Source organism: Staurois parvus, unplaced genomic scaffold (genome assembly GCF_062004578.1).
Source record: "Staurois parvus isolate SC_StPar_1 unplaced genomic scaffold, SC_StPar_1.0 ptg000414l, whole genome shotgun sequence".
In the NCBI taxonomy this organism is placed as follows: domain Eukaryota; kingdom Metazoa; phylum Chordata; class Amphibia; order Anura; family Ranidae; genus Staurois; species Staurois parvus.
In genome coordinates, this window is record NW_028318210.1 from 4,395,583 (window position 1) to 4,410,270 (window position 14,688).

A 14,688-nucleotide genomic window follows, 5' to 3' on the forward strand; every position below is an offset into this window, starting at 1 on the left:
TAAAGAACTGAAAATTGTCATTTGTTGTGTTTGCAGCATATTTACTGAAATCAAAAGCTATTTCAATCAAACTTTTAACAACATTTTAACTTTTTAAACATTTTACCAGGTCACGTTACATTGTAACATAGGACCCCTTATTTGATAGCAGCTTCACAAGTCTTGCATCCCTTGAACTGAGTTTTTGGACATTTTCTGCTTGAATTTGTTTGCAAGATGTCAGCCTCCCAGAGCTGCTGTTTGGATGTAAACTGCCTCCCACCCTCATAGATCTTTTGCTTCGGATGCTCCAAAGGTTCTTATAAGGATTGAGGTCAGGGGAGGATGGAGGCCACACCATGACTTTCTCTAATTTTATCGCCATAGCAGCCATTGATGCAGAGGTATTCTCAAAAGTGAATTTCTTGCACCAGTAAACACATGATGCCTACCTCCATATTCCCATTTTCCTATTACACCACTGCTTTCCGCATTTTGCTGTGGGAAGCAGTCGTTTCCAGTTTGTGGCACTGCCATTTCTCTGCACCCTGACTGCTCACAAAAGTGCTTGCCACACTTCTGGCTTCTACAAATCTAGGGCAATTCATGTCATGGGTTACTTGAAGGGCTGTTTAGCCCAGGGCCTTATCTGCTAACATCCGAAAGACTATCCAGTTCCTTCAAACCTTTGGCTGGATAATTAACTTTCCAAAGTCCAGCCCTCTCACTTTCTGAAGTTACTTGCGTCTAATCTTGGACAAGCCTGATTCAGAATCTTCCTCTTTGAGAAGACTGCCTTCCTAAGGTTCAGCTTGCAGCCCTTAGGTCACAACGACACACCTATTACACACTTCTGCATGAAGGTTCTGGGCCTCATAGTGGCATCTTTCAAGGCAATTCATTTTGAGGGGGCAGGTGGGGAGCAGTGTATACACCCAGGCCCCCTAACTGGCTGCCCCTATGTCACTGCTTATAGTGTCACTGTTACTATAGCTCCTTCTCGGGGCTATAGTGAAGAAAAAAAAAAAGCCGGTATTTGCATTTAAAAACAATGCGGGGTCACTGGGTAATGTCACTAGGTAATCCCACTCTTTAGTTTCCCTTAGTGGAGGGGAGAATGACAGTTCATTCTCAGAGCTATAGTAAAGGGAACAAAAAAGACAGTAATTACATTTTGAAAATTGCATTGTTTTTAAATGCAATTAATGGCTTTTTTTTTTTCTTTCTTCACTATATCTCCTTGAAGGAGCTGTCATTCTCCCTTCTGCTAAGGGAAACTAAGAGGCAAGGTCACCCAGTGACATTACCCAGTGACTCTGCCCCTCAGTGTCCTTTAGCTGAGGAGAGAATGACAACTCATTCTCGGAGCTATAGTGAAGGTAAAAAAACGGTAATTACATTTAAAAACCGGCAGTGACATTTAGTGGTATCTCACTATATACAGTGCTCCTCTCCTGCCATTTTCTGCCAGCCCCTCATATGCAGTACACACAGCCCCCTAAAGAATGCCAATAGGGCCTTTTTCGGCCGATATGTTTCAGCCTCCGAAATTTCGGTGCATCCCAAATAAATATATATAAAATAGACCGCCTGATGTTGAATAAATGTTCAATAATGCTGTGTAATATATCTGTACGCATCTGCTCACTGCCCACATGTATTATGAAACTAAGGCTATGTGTGAAGAAGGGTGGAGAGAAATGTGTGCACATGTGCGTACATGCATATACAAACTCACACGTGTGCACATGTATATATGCGTGCACACAAAACATAGGTGGGGTTCTTCTGAATTATTTCACAAATCAGAAAAATAATGCTGCCACTACAACACCATACCTCTTGGCTAAACTGATTGACTACACTCTAAGCATCACACCTGAGTGTAGGAGTTTGTACTGTTGTTGCCTTATTTAGACCAGATTTGCTGGCCAAGGCCCCTATTTCAGTTCTGCTTATTCACTGGCTTAAAGGCATGCCTGTTGAAACCACAGTCCTAAAGGATAGGGGTATCTCTGATTTAGTTCTTTCCACCTTGCTCTGAGCAAGGAAACCCAGCTTCTGCAATGTACTTTTGCATGGTTCTTTTGCTTGGTGTGAGGACAGGAGGCTAAACCCCAGGGAATATACTTACTCATATTTTTGCCTTTTTTCAGGCTGGTCTTCACCGGTGTCTGGCCCTGAGTACCCTCAAGAGACAGGTTTCTGTCTTATCCATAGTGTTTCAGAAACCTCTTGCCTTGCAGTCCCTCATCAAAAGCTTTCTACTGAGAGTTGCTCATATAATTTGACTTCCTCTGTCACCTTTGGATCTAAACCAGGTGCTGTGTTCTTGAGACGACCTCTGAACAAATTAGAGAGGCTTGAAGACCTTTTAAGGTTGCCTTCAACAAGGAAATTGCGGCACATTATTTGGATGTGTTCAGGGCTGCCAGAGCAGCCTCTACCTTTTTTTTTTTTTTTTTTTTTTTTTTTTTTTTTTTTTTTTAAACTGAGTTATACCAGTTGGTTGCTCAGGCCTCTTTGTATTAGAGTTTGGGCCACAAGGTGTTTCTCGTGCTGTTATGAGTATTTTTTTTTGGGGGGGGAGGAGTTTCGTCACTAGTGTTTCTTGTGAGCCTATTGGGAGCTCTGTGTTGCTATGTTGTTGCCCATCTCTAGTTTATTGCCAGGGAATGTCCCATGGTCTATGAATATGAAGTACTGTACGATTAAGATAAAGAAGTTACATGCAAGTTAAAACTATCTTGGAGTACAGTACAGGACACAGGTCCCTCGCACTTGTTTTGATTTCTCCTTATTGCTTGCTAAATAAAAAAGCAACATATAAACTATAGTATATGTATATAAATACAAGCCCTGTGCTGTACTTCATGATGAAGGATATACAGGTTAGTCAGAATCCCTAATTTATCCCTAATTCCATAAGCGTATTAGAATTTCTATTCTTACCTGGATGAATTATAAGAATACTACACGTTTTTGCCGGATGTGCATGCATTGGATTTTATGCTACAACTGCTGGCTCTTGTACAGACGTTGACCTTGTGTTAAATGTCATTTCAAATACTGCACCTCCCTAAAATGATGTACTTGTATTGCAGAGGGAGTGCACTCCAGAAGCGGTTAAGGGACAGGGAAAAGGAGATTGAAGCAGATGAACGGGATAGAAAACGAGAGAAAGAAGAACTTGAGGAAATCAGACAGAGGTTGTTGGCTGAAGGACACCCAGACCCAGATGCTGAACTTCAAAGGGTCAGTATTAGGCTTTTATTTTTTCAAAGCTTGTCATTTTGTTTTTCAAAAACACCTCCCTGCATGCAAAACCTGACTCATTTGTTCATTGTCCTGCTAGGTTATGGTTTACACCAGTATCCAGTGCAGCTCTCAATGAGTGTGCATATGGATCTGATTTCATGTTGCCTCAAGAAGTAATAAAACTCAGTAAAAAGCAGTTGTAAAATGTATTATTTGCATATTAGCAAAGCATCTCTAAGTATAGCGTTACTGACTGCCACCTGGGAAGATAATACATTACTGCCCTGGTTAACTTTTGTATTGCTTGGACATTCCAAAAATACCACTCCTAATATTAGTGATAATTAGCGGCGCATTATATATATGTGTCACACTAATTCCTTTTCATAGTCTCTATGTGCAAACTTATTTACACAAATATTAAATGACATAAATTATATGTGACAAAAAATAAACAAGTTATGTATTTTATTATAGTGCCCACAAAACACCATAAAATATAAGTCCAGTGTAATCAATAATGATTTACAAAAAAAAAAAAAAAAATACCTTGCTTAGCATGGTGCAGAACTAGACCACAGAAAATGTTTGCCAATGTCCCATAACTGGGTCCCATAAATTCTGGATGCCCTCTGCCCCATACACTCTTCTACATTTTTGCTATAGCTGTCTGTGAGGCAAACCCAGCATGTCAATTCCACTCACACAAGTATGGCTGTAGCTAGCTGGGGTTTTGTGGGACATTTCTTTGTGATTATCTGTAATCCTTTTGCAGTATCCTTTTTGTCTTTTTTTTTTTTTTTTTTTTTTTTTTAAGGCTGGACATTACTTGCTTACTGGACACTTATACCCCCTTCCTGCCCAGGCCAATTTTCAGCTTTCAGCGCTGTCCCACTTTGAAAGATAATTGCGCGGTCATGCAATATTGTACCCATATGAAAATGTTATCATTTTTTTTTTCACACAAATAGAGCTCTTTTTTGGTGGTATTTAATTGTTATTGGGGTTTTTATTTGTTGCACTATCAACAAAATAAGAGAACAAAATTTGAAAAAAAGTTTTTCTTTGTTTCTATCATAAAATTTTGCAAACAGGTAATTTTTCTCCACTGATGTGCGTTGATGAGGCTGCACTGATAGGCGGCACTGATGAGGTGGCATGATCGGCAGCACTGATGGTGCTGCACTGATGGGTGGCGTTGCTAGGCGGCACTGATGGGTGGCGTTGCTAGGTGGCACTGGTGGGTGGCGTTGCTAGGCGGCACTGGTGGGTGGCGTTGCTAGGCGGCACTGATGGGCACTGATCATCATTGCCGATCTGTTTTCTGACAATTGCTGGTTATCGGCAGTACTTTGCTCACGCTGTGACAGAGTGAGGAAAGTGCAGCCGATAACCGGCAACTGCATTTACCGGGTGATCTGCTGTGTCATTGGACACAGCTGATCACGTGGTAAAAGGCCACTGTGATTGGCCTTTTACCACATCACGTGATCAGCGGTGATCACAGAGATCACCGGGTGCACCAGAGGGCACGTTCTGGAAGGACATGATATGACACCCTCCCAGAACTGGACAACTGCGCTGTAGACGTCATTCGGCTATAGCACGGTTGCCAAGTGGTTAGGGGACATGAGTTGCAGTCAAAATAACTTTGCAATGCAGAGTAACAGTTTTCTACATTTAAAACATTTTATCTTTTGAAGTGTATTATAAAAATTACTTGAAATCTTCTGACACATTGTCTAACAGCATATTTAAATGCTTACAATTTTACTTGTGCATTTGAAAAACGCATTTGTATATTTTAATCTGCATGAATCAATTTTATATTTGATGCTTAGATGGAACAAGAGGCAGAAAGGCGTAGACAGCCACCACAGATTAAGCCTCAACCAGAGTCAGAAGAGGAAGAGGAGGAGAAACCTGTAAGAGAAGCAAAGGTTGAAGAACAGATGGAAGAGGAGGAGGAGCCTGAACCAAAGCCTTGCCTTAAGCCCACCATGAGGCCTATAAGCTCTGCCCCATCTGTCTCGTCTGGTAGTGGACATGCAACCCCCAATTCTCCAGGGGATGAGTCTCCCTGTGGAATCATCATTCCACATGAAAATTCACCAGAGCAACAGCCGCAAGAGGAGTACCGGCCAAAAATAGGCCTGAGCCTCAAATTAGGTGAGTCAAGGTTTCTGGTTGTTTGGCTAGTGTTTGTATGTGAATTTTTGTGTTTTGCAGCCATTTTCTGATTATTGAAATCTCACTTATAGTTTGTGGTGTTTTTTTTTTTTTTTTGTTTTTTTTCAGGAGCCTCCAGTAGTCCAAGTCAGACAAATGTTGCAAAAAGGAAGAAACTGCCTGTAGACAGTGTATTTAATAAATTTGAGGATGAAGATAGTGATGAGGTGCCAAGAAAAAGAAAACTGGTTCCACTGGATTATGGCGATGATGACAAATCTTCAGCCAAAAATAATGTGAACACAGAAGAGAAACGCAAACATATCAAGAGTCTTATTGAAAAAATACCTACAGCTAAACCAGAGCTGTTTGCTTATCCTTTGGACTGGTCCATTGTAGACACTGTGAGTGTGCTTTTCTGCTTTCAGCTACTTGGCAATTGTTGATGGAAATCTTCATCTGGCCAAATTTTAAATTGGAAATATCTGCACAAGAAGTCTGAGGATTAATATCTACAAATCTTTTTTTTTTCTTTTTTTTTTTCTTCCTATTAGTATCTTAATCTTACAATCTATAAAGTACAACTAAGGGCAAAACTTTTATTTTTGGATGGATGGGAGACAGACTAGAAACCCTGTTAAGTTTTTATTACTACCTCTGCCCCTGTTAGTCACTCTTTCTATTTGGCATGTTTACTGTTCTCAAAAGGAACTCTTCCAGTGGGGACACTATGGTGGGGGGGGTTTGTCAATGAATTCACCTAAGCTTTCTTTACTCTGTCCAAAATGAAAAGGTTTTGCCTATAGTTCTACTTTAATCTTTTATATTAAAGTGGTTCTAAAGGTTATTTTTTTCTATAAAATAACAAACTTGTCATACTTACCTGTTCTGTGCAATGGTTTTGCACAGAGCAGCCCCCATTTTCCTCTTCTTGGGTCCCCCGTTGGCAGTTGTGGCTCCTCCCCCTTGCTGAGTTTCCCCAGAGCAAGCTGCTTGCATTGGGGACACTTGCTCGCTCCTGAGCCAGCTCTGTGTGTCTGAGTGTGGTTTAGCCGTACTCCCTCCTACGTCACTGGCTGTGATTGAAAGCAACAAGAGCCAATGGCTCCTGCTGCAGTGCCTCAGCCAACGAGGGGAGAGAGACCTAGGCGAGCCGTGGCTCCTGTGCACAGCTGGATGAAGATCGGGCTCAGGTAAGTTTTAGGGTGGGGGGAGGTGTACACTGAAGGTTTTACCTTTAAACTTAAATAGAGTGCTGGTTGTAAAGTAATTCTAAACCTTAAGCAGCAGCCTCGATCCTCATATTCTGGGGTCCACCTCTGGCACACCTGGCTTCTCATGCCTTCTGAGTATCCATCCTATTTAGCCTTGCTAGGAGGAGGGTACTCATGCGGGCTTGCTCACAAGTCCCTCTGCTTGTGTACATAGTCACGGACAGTGGGGCTTTGCTCTGCCCAACCCCTCCCTCGATAAAGGATTTGATTGACAGCAGCAGGAAAATATACACTCTTTTGAACTTTTAATGCACAAAAACTCAATTCAATACCCAATTGTTTTGTAAACTATAGTTATGCCGAGTAAATGTATAACACTTCACACTTTAAAATTGTGCAGCAATGGAACGGCACCAAACAATACTTAAAAATCTCTTGCTATAACGTTTGCGGCAATACCTCACGTGTGGTAATAAAACTGTTTACATAGTAGACCCCAGATCTTTCCTCTGCCCTTGAAAGCTTCGTTTCATACCTAGATTGGTTCGATCTGAAGCTTTCCAAAATCAGTAATCATAAGACCAAAACCAGAAGTGAAATAATAAGTTTCTTCCAGTTTCGTATATCATAGAGATGATTGGGAACATTTGCAGTGGTACCTCATGTGTGGTGTGATATCTATTTACATTCTGACGCGTGTTTGTCTTTGCACGTGGGGATGGGGACGCTTTAAACTTTTTAAAAAAATTTTGTTATTCTTACACTGCCCCTTTCATTTTTTTTTATTCACTTTATTATTACAAGGAATGTAAACCTCTCTTGGGATAGTAATAAGCAGTGACAAGTACTCTACTTAGAGATCTGGTGTCTATTAGACCCCAGAACTCTCCTCTGCCCTTTTTAAAGCTTGGAATCATACCAAGATCAGTATGATCTGATGCTTTTTCAAACTAGTAATTGTTTCTTGACATCCGGCGAAACTGGAAGAGAAAAAATACTTGTCGTCGGTTTCTCAGACTATAGAGATGATCGTCTGCACACTGGGTAACCTAGTGGGACGGGATAGCCTAAGAAGCCAGTGGGAGGGGGACGTCCCCTCCTGCCACTTGTAAAAGCAATCTAGTGGCTAATTACCCACTAGGATTGCTTTTACAAGAAAGTAATCGCCAGCTAAAAAAAAAAAAATATTGCATTGAGGCGGCATCCCGGATAACCACTCAGTTGGGTGACGTACCCGTACATGGCTTAGTGGTAGGTGGATAAAGTGGGGCTTCAGTCAGAAAATGAAGTCCTGCTAGATCACTTCAAAAGCCCCTTTTGCAGTTATAGTTATGTAGTACATTAAAAATAAGTGCCTAGACTGTTTAAAATCCAATAATGCACTGCCTCACTCTGCTCTGCACATGCTCAGTTGCCCTCTATTTTTCGGCAGGATGCCATATTTGTAGAGGCCAATATGCTGACAGCCTAAACATTTAAGGCTGCTCTGGTTCTGGGCTTCAGCAAAATGGCAGCCAAGGAGGAGGAACAAACGGCAAGAAGAAACAGGAACAATGCTGGAGGCAATTTACAGCACACATTAATTTTGGTAGAATAATTATTATTGTGGAATGTATGTTCCTTGCTAAAGTACATTTTTTTCTTTTTTATATATGTTATGGGTAAAGTTCCACTGTTCCAGTGTGTTGCAATTCCGAGTTGTGAACAGTCTATGCAATGCTGCATGTCTGGTTTATGTGCATTGATAGCCCACTATAAATGAGTGGCCTATCTTAACCACTTGCCCTCCAGAAGATTTACCCCCCTTCCTTACCAGGCCATTTTTTGCGTTACATTAACTGACAATTGTGCAGTCATGCAACACTGCACCCAAATGAAATTTATGTCCTTTTTTTCCCACAAATAGAGCTTTCTTTCGGTGGTGTTTGATCGCCTGTGCTGTTTTTATTTTTTGCGCTATAAAGAAAAAAAGACAGACAATTTTGAGGAAAAAAAAAACAATATTATTGACTTTTTGCTATTAAACATGACCAATACAAAAATGTGAAAAATCAAATTTCGTCATAAATTTAAGGCAAAATATATTCTGCTACATGTCTTTGCTAAAAAAAAAAACAAAATCCCAATACATGTAAATTAATTGGTTTACGTGAAAGTTATAGCATTTACAAATGGCGGTATGGATACTGGAATTTTTTTTTTTAATACTAGTCATAGCGGCGATCAACGACTTATAGTGGGACTGCGGCGGGCATTCTGACATGGGGGGGGAACTGACTTAGTGTCACTGACATCCCCAGTGACACCAATACAGTGCTAATAAAAAGCACTGACACTGTACTAATGGCACTGGGCAGGAAGGGGTTAAAATCTGGGGCGATCAAAGGGTTAACTGTGTGCTGTGTGTTTTACTATGAGGCTGTGTCTGTGCTTTCTACTGTAAGCACACTGCTTTGTATGGCAGTGTGCAGGAGCTGACGGGAGAGAACTGTATTGTTTACATACAGTTCTCTCCCCCGTTGGTAATACTCGATCACCAGCCGGGACCCAGTGATTGTCAGCCGAGACCGTGAATGGCGGCGCGGGTAGGGTGTGCGTGCTGCTTGCGCGCACATCCTACCCAGAAATGCTAAATTGTGTGTGTGTGTGTGTATATATATATATATATATATATATATATATATATATATATATATATATATATATATATATATATATATATATGTGTGTGTGTGTGTGTGTGTGTGTGTGTATGTATGTGTGTGTGTGTGTATATATATATTATACACATACAGGGCTTGAAATTTCTGCTCGCCAATGGGAAATTATGGTGGGGGCGAGTGTGTCCCCCAGGGCCGTCTTACTGAGCAGGCTCAGAGCTCAGGCCGGATCTGTCATTGGCACTGGGCGCCATCAGACTGCTCAAAAGCTGAGCGCAGTGAAAGCAACGCAAGGAGTGTGTGCTGTGCTCTCTGCCTTCCCCTAGAGTGCAGTACCCGGATCTGTGAGTGAACAACGAAGTACTGCAACTTTTGGGGGGTGGGGGGGGGTGTGTGTACATACATGTGTGTGTCTGTGTATGCATGTATAATTGTACGTGTTTATGTACATGTATGTTTGTGTGTGTGTGTGTACATGTGTGCGCGCATGTACGTGTCTGTGTGTTTGTGTCTGTGTGTACATGTGTCTATGTATGTACATGTGTATTTCTGTGTATGTACATGTATCTGTGTGTATGCGTGTCTGTACGTGTCTGTGTGTGCAGGTGTCTGTGTCTGTGTGTACAGGTGTCTCTGCGTGTGTGTACATGTCTGTGCGTTTGTTGGTGGAGTAACTAAGGCCTGGCTAGTAGCTTAGGACTTGAAATTTTAAGCCTTGTGTGTGTGTGTGTGTGTGTGTGTGTGTGTTTGCACACCCTTCCACCCTGTAGCAGTATTTCTGCTATAGGGCGGTGGGAAAGCGGTTAATGCATCATGCTGTAAACCAATAGTGTGAACAGACTCCTGAAGTTAGGGAATGTCAGATGGGGAATGAGAAAGTGAAATTTAAATCATAGTGGGACACAGAAGAGGAATTTCATCTTGCAACACCTTCTCATAGGCAGTACTTTTGCGTTTTTTGCTTATGCTCATAATTAAAGTAGAAAAGATTCACTTTTAAATGTTATTGAACAATAGGTTTTAGGTTAAATCTGTACTTTGGTGTTCAAGTAGCGTAGGTGATATGGTCTTTTGGCTGTCAGGAGCATTGTGTGTTTCAAGTCATTAGGGACTACACAGTACTGTTTTCAACCAGGCCGACCCTGTCTGATAGACTTGAGGAAAAAAGGGGGGAATTGGCAAAGCTTCACATCGCGCTGCACTATTAATTCATGAAGGACAGGCCATGTGTGTAATTCACATAGAATTACAAACTCTGTGTACAAGTATGGTTTTAATATACTTGCACACATTTTTATAAATTATTTACGATAGATTAACCTTTCATGCAAATCTAAAAAGAAACAAAGTCCTGCGTACCTTCAAGTCCTGTCAGATTTGCATTTTCCTCTGCATTAATTCTCGAACACACAAATTATGGGGGAGTAAAATACATTGAGAGCTGATTCACACATGTGTGGCGCAGATTGAAGCTCAGTTTTCACAGCTAATTGATACAGTAGTTCACTGGTTCTTGTCAGGTTTGCATCAGGTTCAGGACAGGATTAGCTCTGGATCCTATCCTGTTCCCACATGTGGTTTAGAAACTGTTCCCATAGACGTCAATAGCCTGTAATCCGCACCTGAACCAGACTGCTCAGAAATTGTACGACTCTTTTTCAAACCGCACTGAATCCGCCACTGCACCAGACGTGAACAGGCATCATAGCAATGTTTTTTTCACATCATGCAGATTGGATGCGGTTTAAATCACATCCAATCCGCATGTATGTGAACTGGCATTCAATATTTTGCATAATGTATAAAGAGAAATTTTATTATATTGACTAATTTCTGTAGTATTATATATAACACAAAATTTCTTCCTACTTCAGACATTAATGGAGCGAAGAATTAGGCCCTGGATCAATAAAAAAATCATAGAGTACATTGGTGAAGAAGAAGCCACGCTGGTTGATTTTGTATGTTCGAAGGTAAGGTATTTAAAATGTGTGCAGGACTGTTAATATAGTTTTATTTTCTAAAACACTGATAAAAAATGATTGAGATAATGGAGACAATTTGGATTTCCTTGCCATAAAAAAACTTGCACCTAGTATCCCTATTAGTCATTTGGCAGGCACATTGGCAGCATTTTGAGTGGAAGTCCGTTAAATATACTGGTATCTTTCTGCGCTGTAGCAGAAATGTGAAAAACCTAAAAATGCTGCAGATAGATATAGAGGCTGCATACAAATCTCCATGTAGCTAGTGCACCTTGCAGGTATTCATTCTAGGACCTTGGTTCTGTGTTACAGGACTAAACCCAGGATTTGTTTATTTATAATAATACTCAGGCAAGCACATTATTTTGATCTTTGTAAAGCAGATTCTGGAAAATAGTATGGTGTTCAACATTGCAGCATTTAATATGTATACATTTATTTTACAAATAAAGGTTTAATTATTGAAGATGTCCAAAGCAATAATAGCAGCCTGCTTTGTGGCAATAAAGTACAAAACCATTATCCATTCCCTTTCTGTTTATGTTCTGCAGTAAGTTTCACATTATAGTCTTATGTTTTAACTTCATAAATTCAATGTTCTTCACTAGGTAATGGCACACAGCTCTCCACAAAGTATATTGGATGATGTTGCAATGGTGAGTACACATTTATTGCCCAGTATGTTTAAGAATTTATGCAATTTATTGGCTAAAGAAGCGGAACAGTTTTTATAGGTGGGTTGCCACATCAACCCCTTGGCGCTGGTGCTTCTCGGCCTTTTAAGGGTTTCAGAAGCTGGGGGGGCGGGGATTTAAGGTTATGTGACTGCTGTGGTTCGTTATCACGGCGGCCACATGATTGAGAAAAGTCCCGATTGCAAGAGGAGATCGGGACCTTTCGTGAGTACCTGACGTGTGCTGGGAGCACGCAGGGCGTGCGCTCTTAGCACATTTTTCTTAATTGCAAGCAAATCTGCTGCCGCTCGGCATCAAGGCCCGGACACCGGGAGGCCTCACATTTGCGTGCGGTTGGCACCAAGAGGTTAATGTACAGGTGTACGTTTATTCTAAACCCTTGGACAGCTTTAGGATATAATCTTGACCTTTACCAAATGGCAATCTGGTATATTATTACAGCCAGTGCTAGTAATTGTTGGCAGTGGGAAAAATGTGTTTTGTTTTATTGCATATATAATATTGCTTAAATACCCCCATATCCTATAAAGTAAAATAGCAGGGTCAAGATAGGTGAATAGGAGGAATTGGTAAGGATCGCCTACAAGTGAAATCACGTTAAATTCTCTCATGTAAGGTGTACGTTAAGGAAACTGGAAATCTTATTACTGTGGTAATTGGTTGATGCCTAGCCTGTTAAAACAGCTGGTTGATACACTTTGGTTTTGTGTGTAGTTTTTAGGCTATCATGTTTTATGAACAGCAGTTGAGAATATTTTAAGGCAAGATTGGGAAATGTTTGCAACTATTCATTAGTGTTCACAGCGACATGTTTTATTTACTGATACTATATTACTTTCGCCTTCAGGTCCTTGATGAAGAAGCTGAAGTATTCATAGTGAAAATGTGGCGGTTACTAATTTATGAAACCGAAGCAAAGAAAATCGGTCTTGTGAAGTAAAACATAGCCAAAACGCATTGGTCACCATCAAACCTTTGCTGTTAGGGTCTACAAAACATTGAACAGTATATATTGCAGTCCCAGATTCCAGCAAGGTCATTCATATTTTCCAAAGTGATCAGACACGTTTGTTTTTATTTGTAGGGATTGTGATTTTTTTCCTCTCTAGATTCTCAGCTTTCTCCTAACTGAAGTTATCTGCGACCACAGGATAGGTGCACAAAGTAAACCAGTGTCTTACTGGTACGGTTTAAAATATTCAGCTGCTGTACAATGGTGTCTCTGGTAACAATGTTTGTCCATACTCTTGTACATATTAAAATAACCATTTTTTTGCAATTTGTTTGCACTTATATACCTATTGAATAACAGCAGGATGAATGGCTGATGTCCTTGTAAATTTAGGTTTAAAAAAGTCACAGTGTCTACTTTTTTGTTTTCTATATTTATTGCTGCAAAACGACCTAAATTTATTTTCTGTACAAATGGGCATGGCTGGCTGGTTGGTTACCTGGCTAATATTTTCTCCTTTTTGTGCTGTAAATATTTCTTTCTTATGATCCCATATCTGAAAGGGAGACAGGTAAAGCTTTTATTTGTAACTCCCCATCGGAACTCATATTTCCTGATATCAAATGATCCCATCTCTCCCACCTTCCCACATTTGATTTCAGTAAGCCATATCTCATTAAAAGCCTATTTGGCAAGCCCCCTTTTGTTGCACCTTTTTGAAAGTGACAGGTGGCTGCAACATTCTTCTTTTGTCAGTACTAATGTTTTATTCCTTTTTTATTCATTATTTAATAAACTCCTGCACTGGCTAATTGCAGTCTAAAAACAAGTGCAACAATAATTTTATATATATATATATATATATATATATATATATATATATATATATATATATATATATATATATATATAAATGTGTGTTTTGTACTTTATCATCATCCTGCAGCAGTCTAACATTTGATTGCATTGGTCTCCTTTTAATACCTGTGTCGGAGTGTGATGCAAGTATATCAGCAACAATTGCTGAATGCATAAGCACATTTCTGAGTTCTTAGCAAGGCCATAAAAAAATCCAGGACATGGTTGAAAATTTATAAAATGTTTAAAACACTGTCATACATTATGTATACAAAATTACCTACATGCTTTTGAATGAAAGGACCAGTGATGTTCTCCTAGTGGGCAATACAGTGCCAGCTAGAGAACATGAATAACTGCTTATTTTTATCAATCATATACTAAGGGTTGAACTCTGTTATTCCCATTCACTCAGATGGAGCTAAATTTTGGTGTAGCTTTGTGTAGGGTTAATATACATCTAGCCAATATTTATTCACCATTGGGACTGATAAACATGACCTGCTGTTTTTGTAAACTGCTGCGATATTCTGTATTTAAGGCATCGGTTTGTCTAAAAATGTTGAAGCTGTGATCTATGATTGCCAGATACCTTGCATTTGCAAACTGTGTTAAGCCGTCAAAGGCTTGCTCTGTAAATAATTCTGACATTAAAGTGTATATATTTGATATGTGGGCTTAGTGTCTTACAAGGTTTTCAATTCAAGACAGTGTTTAAAAGTAAATAATGTACCAATCTGTAAGCACATCATAAGGGTACCTTTGTTCAAAACAATTCTACAAAAAAAAAAGGAAAAAAAGCTATGTTATAGAGACTTTGCCTGGGGGAAAGAGGAACATGCTTTACATATTAACTGCAGACACCTACAGTGCATTAATAAAGTATTCAGTCCCCCTTCACCTTTTTAAAATTCATGT

The 14,688-nt window shown here is 40.0% G+C and overlaps 1 protein-coding gene across 1 annotated transcript in view; it reads left to right on the forward strand.

The window, feature by feature from the left end:
• The window catches only part of RBM25 (RNA binding motif protein 25), a 55,464-nt gene extending 41,025 nt beyond the window's left edge, over positions 1-14,439 (forward strand). The window contains exons 14-19 of the mRNA XM_089686867.1: positions 3,084-3,234; positions 5,079-5,406; positions 5,536-5,810; positions 11,155-11,253; positions 11,874-11,921; positions 12,808-14,439. Of these exons, the coding sequence (XP_089542993.1) occupies positions 3,084-3,234; positions 5,079-5,406; positions 5,536-5,810; positions 11,155-11,253; positions 11,874-11,921; positions 12,808-12,900 (994 nt within the window). The 3' untranslated portion in view covers positions 12,901-14,439. The remainder of the gene's footprint in view (positions 1-3,083; positions 3,235-5,078; positions 5,407-5,535; positions 5,811-11,154; positions 11,254-11,873; positions 11,922-12,807) is intronic.
• Positions 14,440-14,688: the final 249 nt, after the last annotated feature.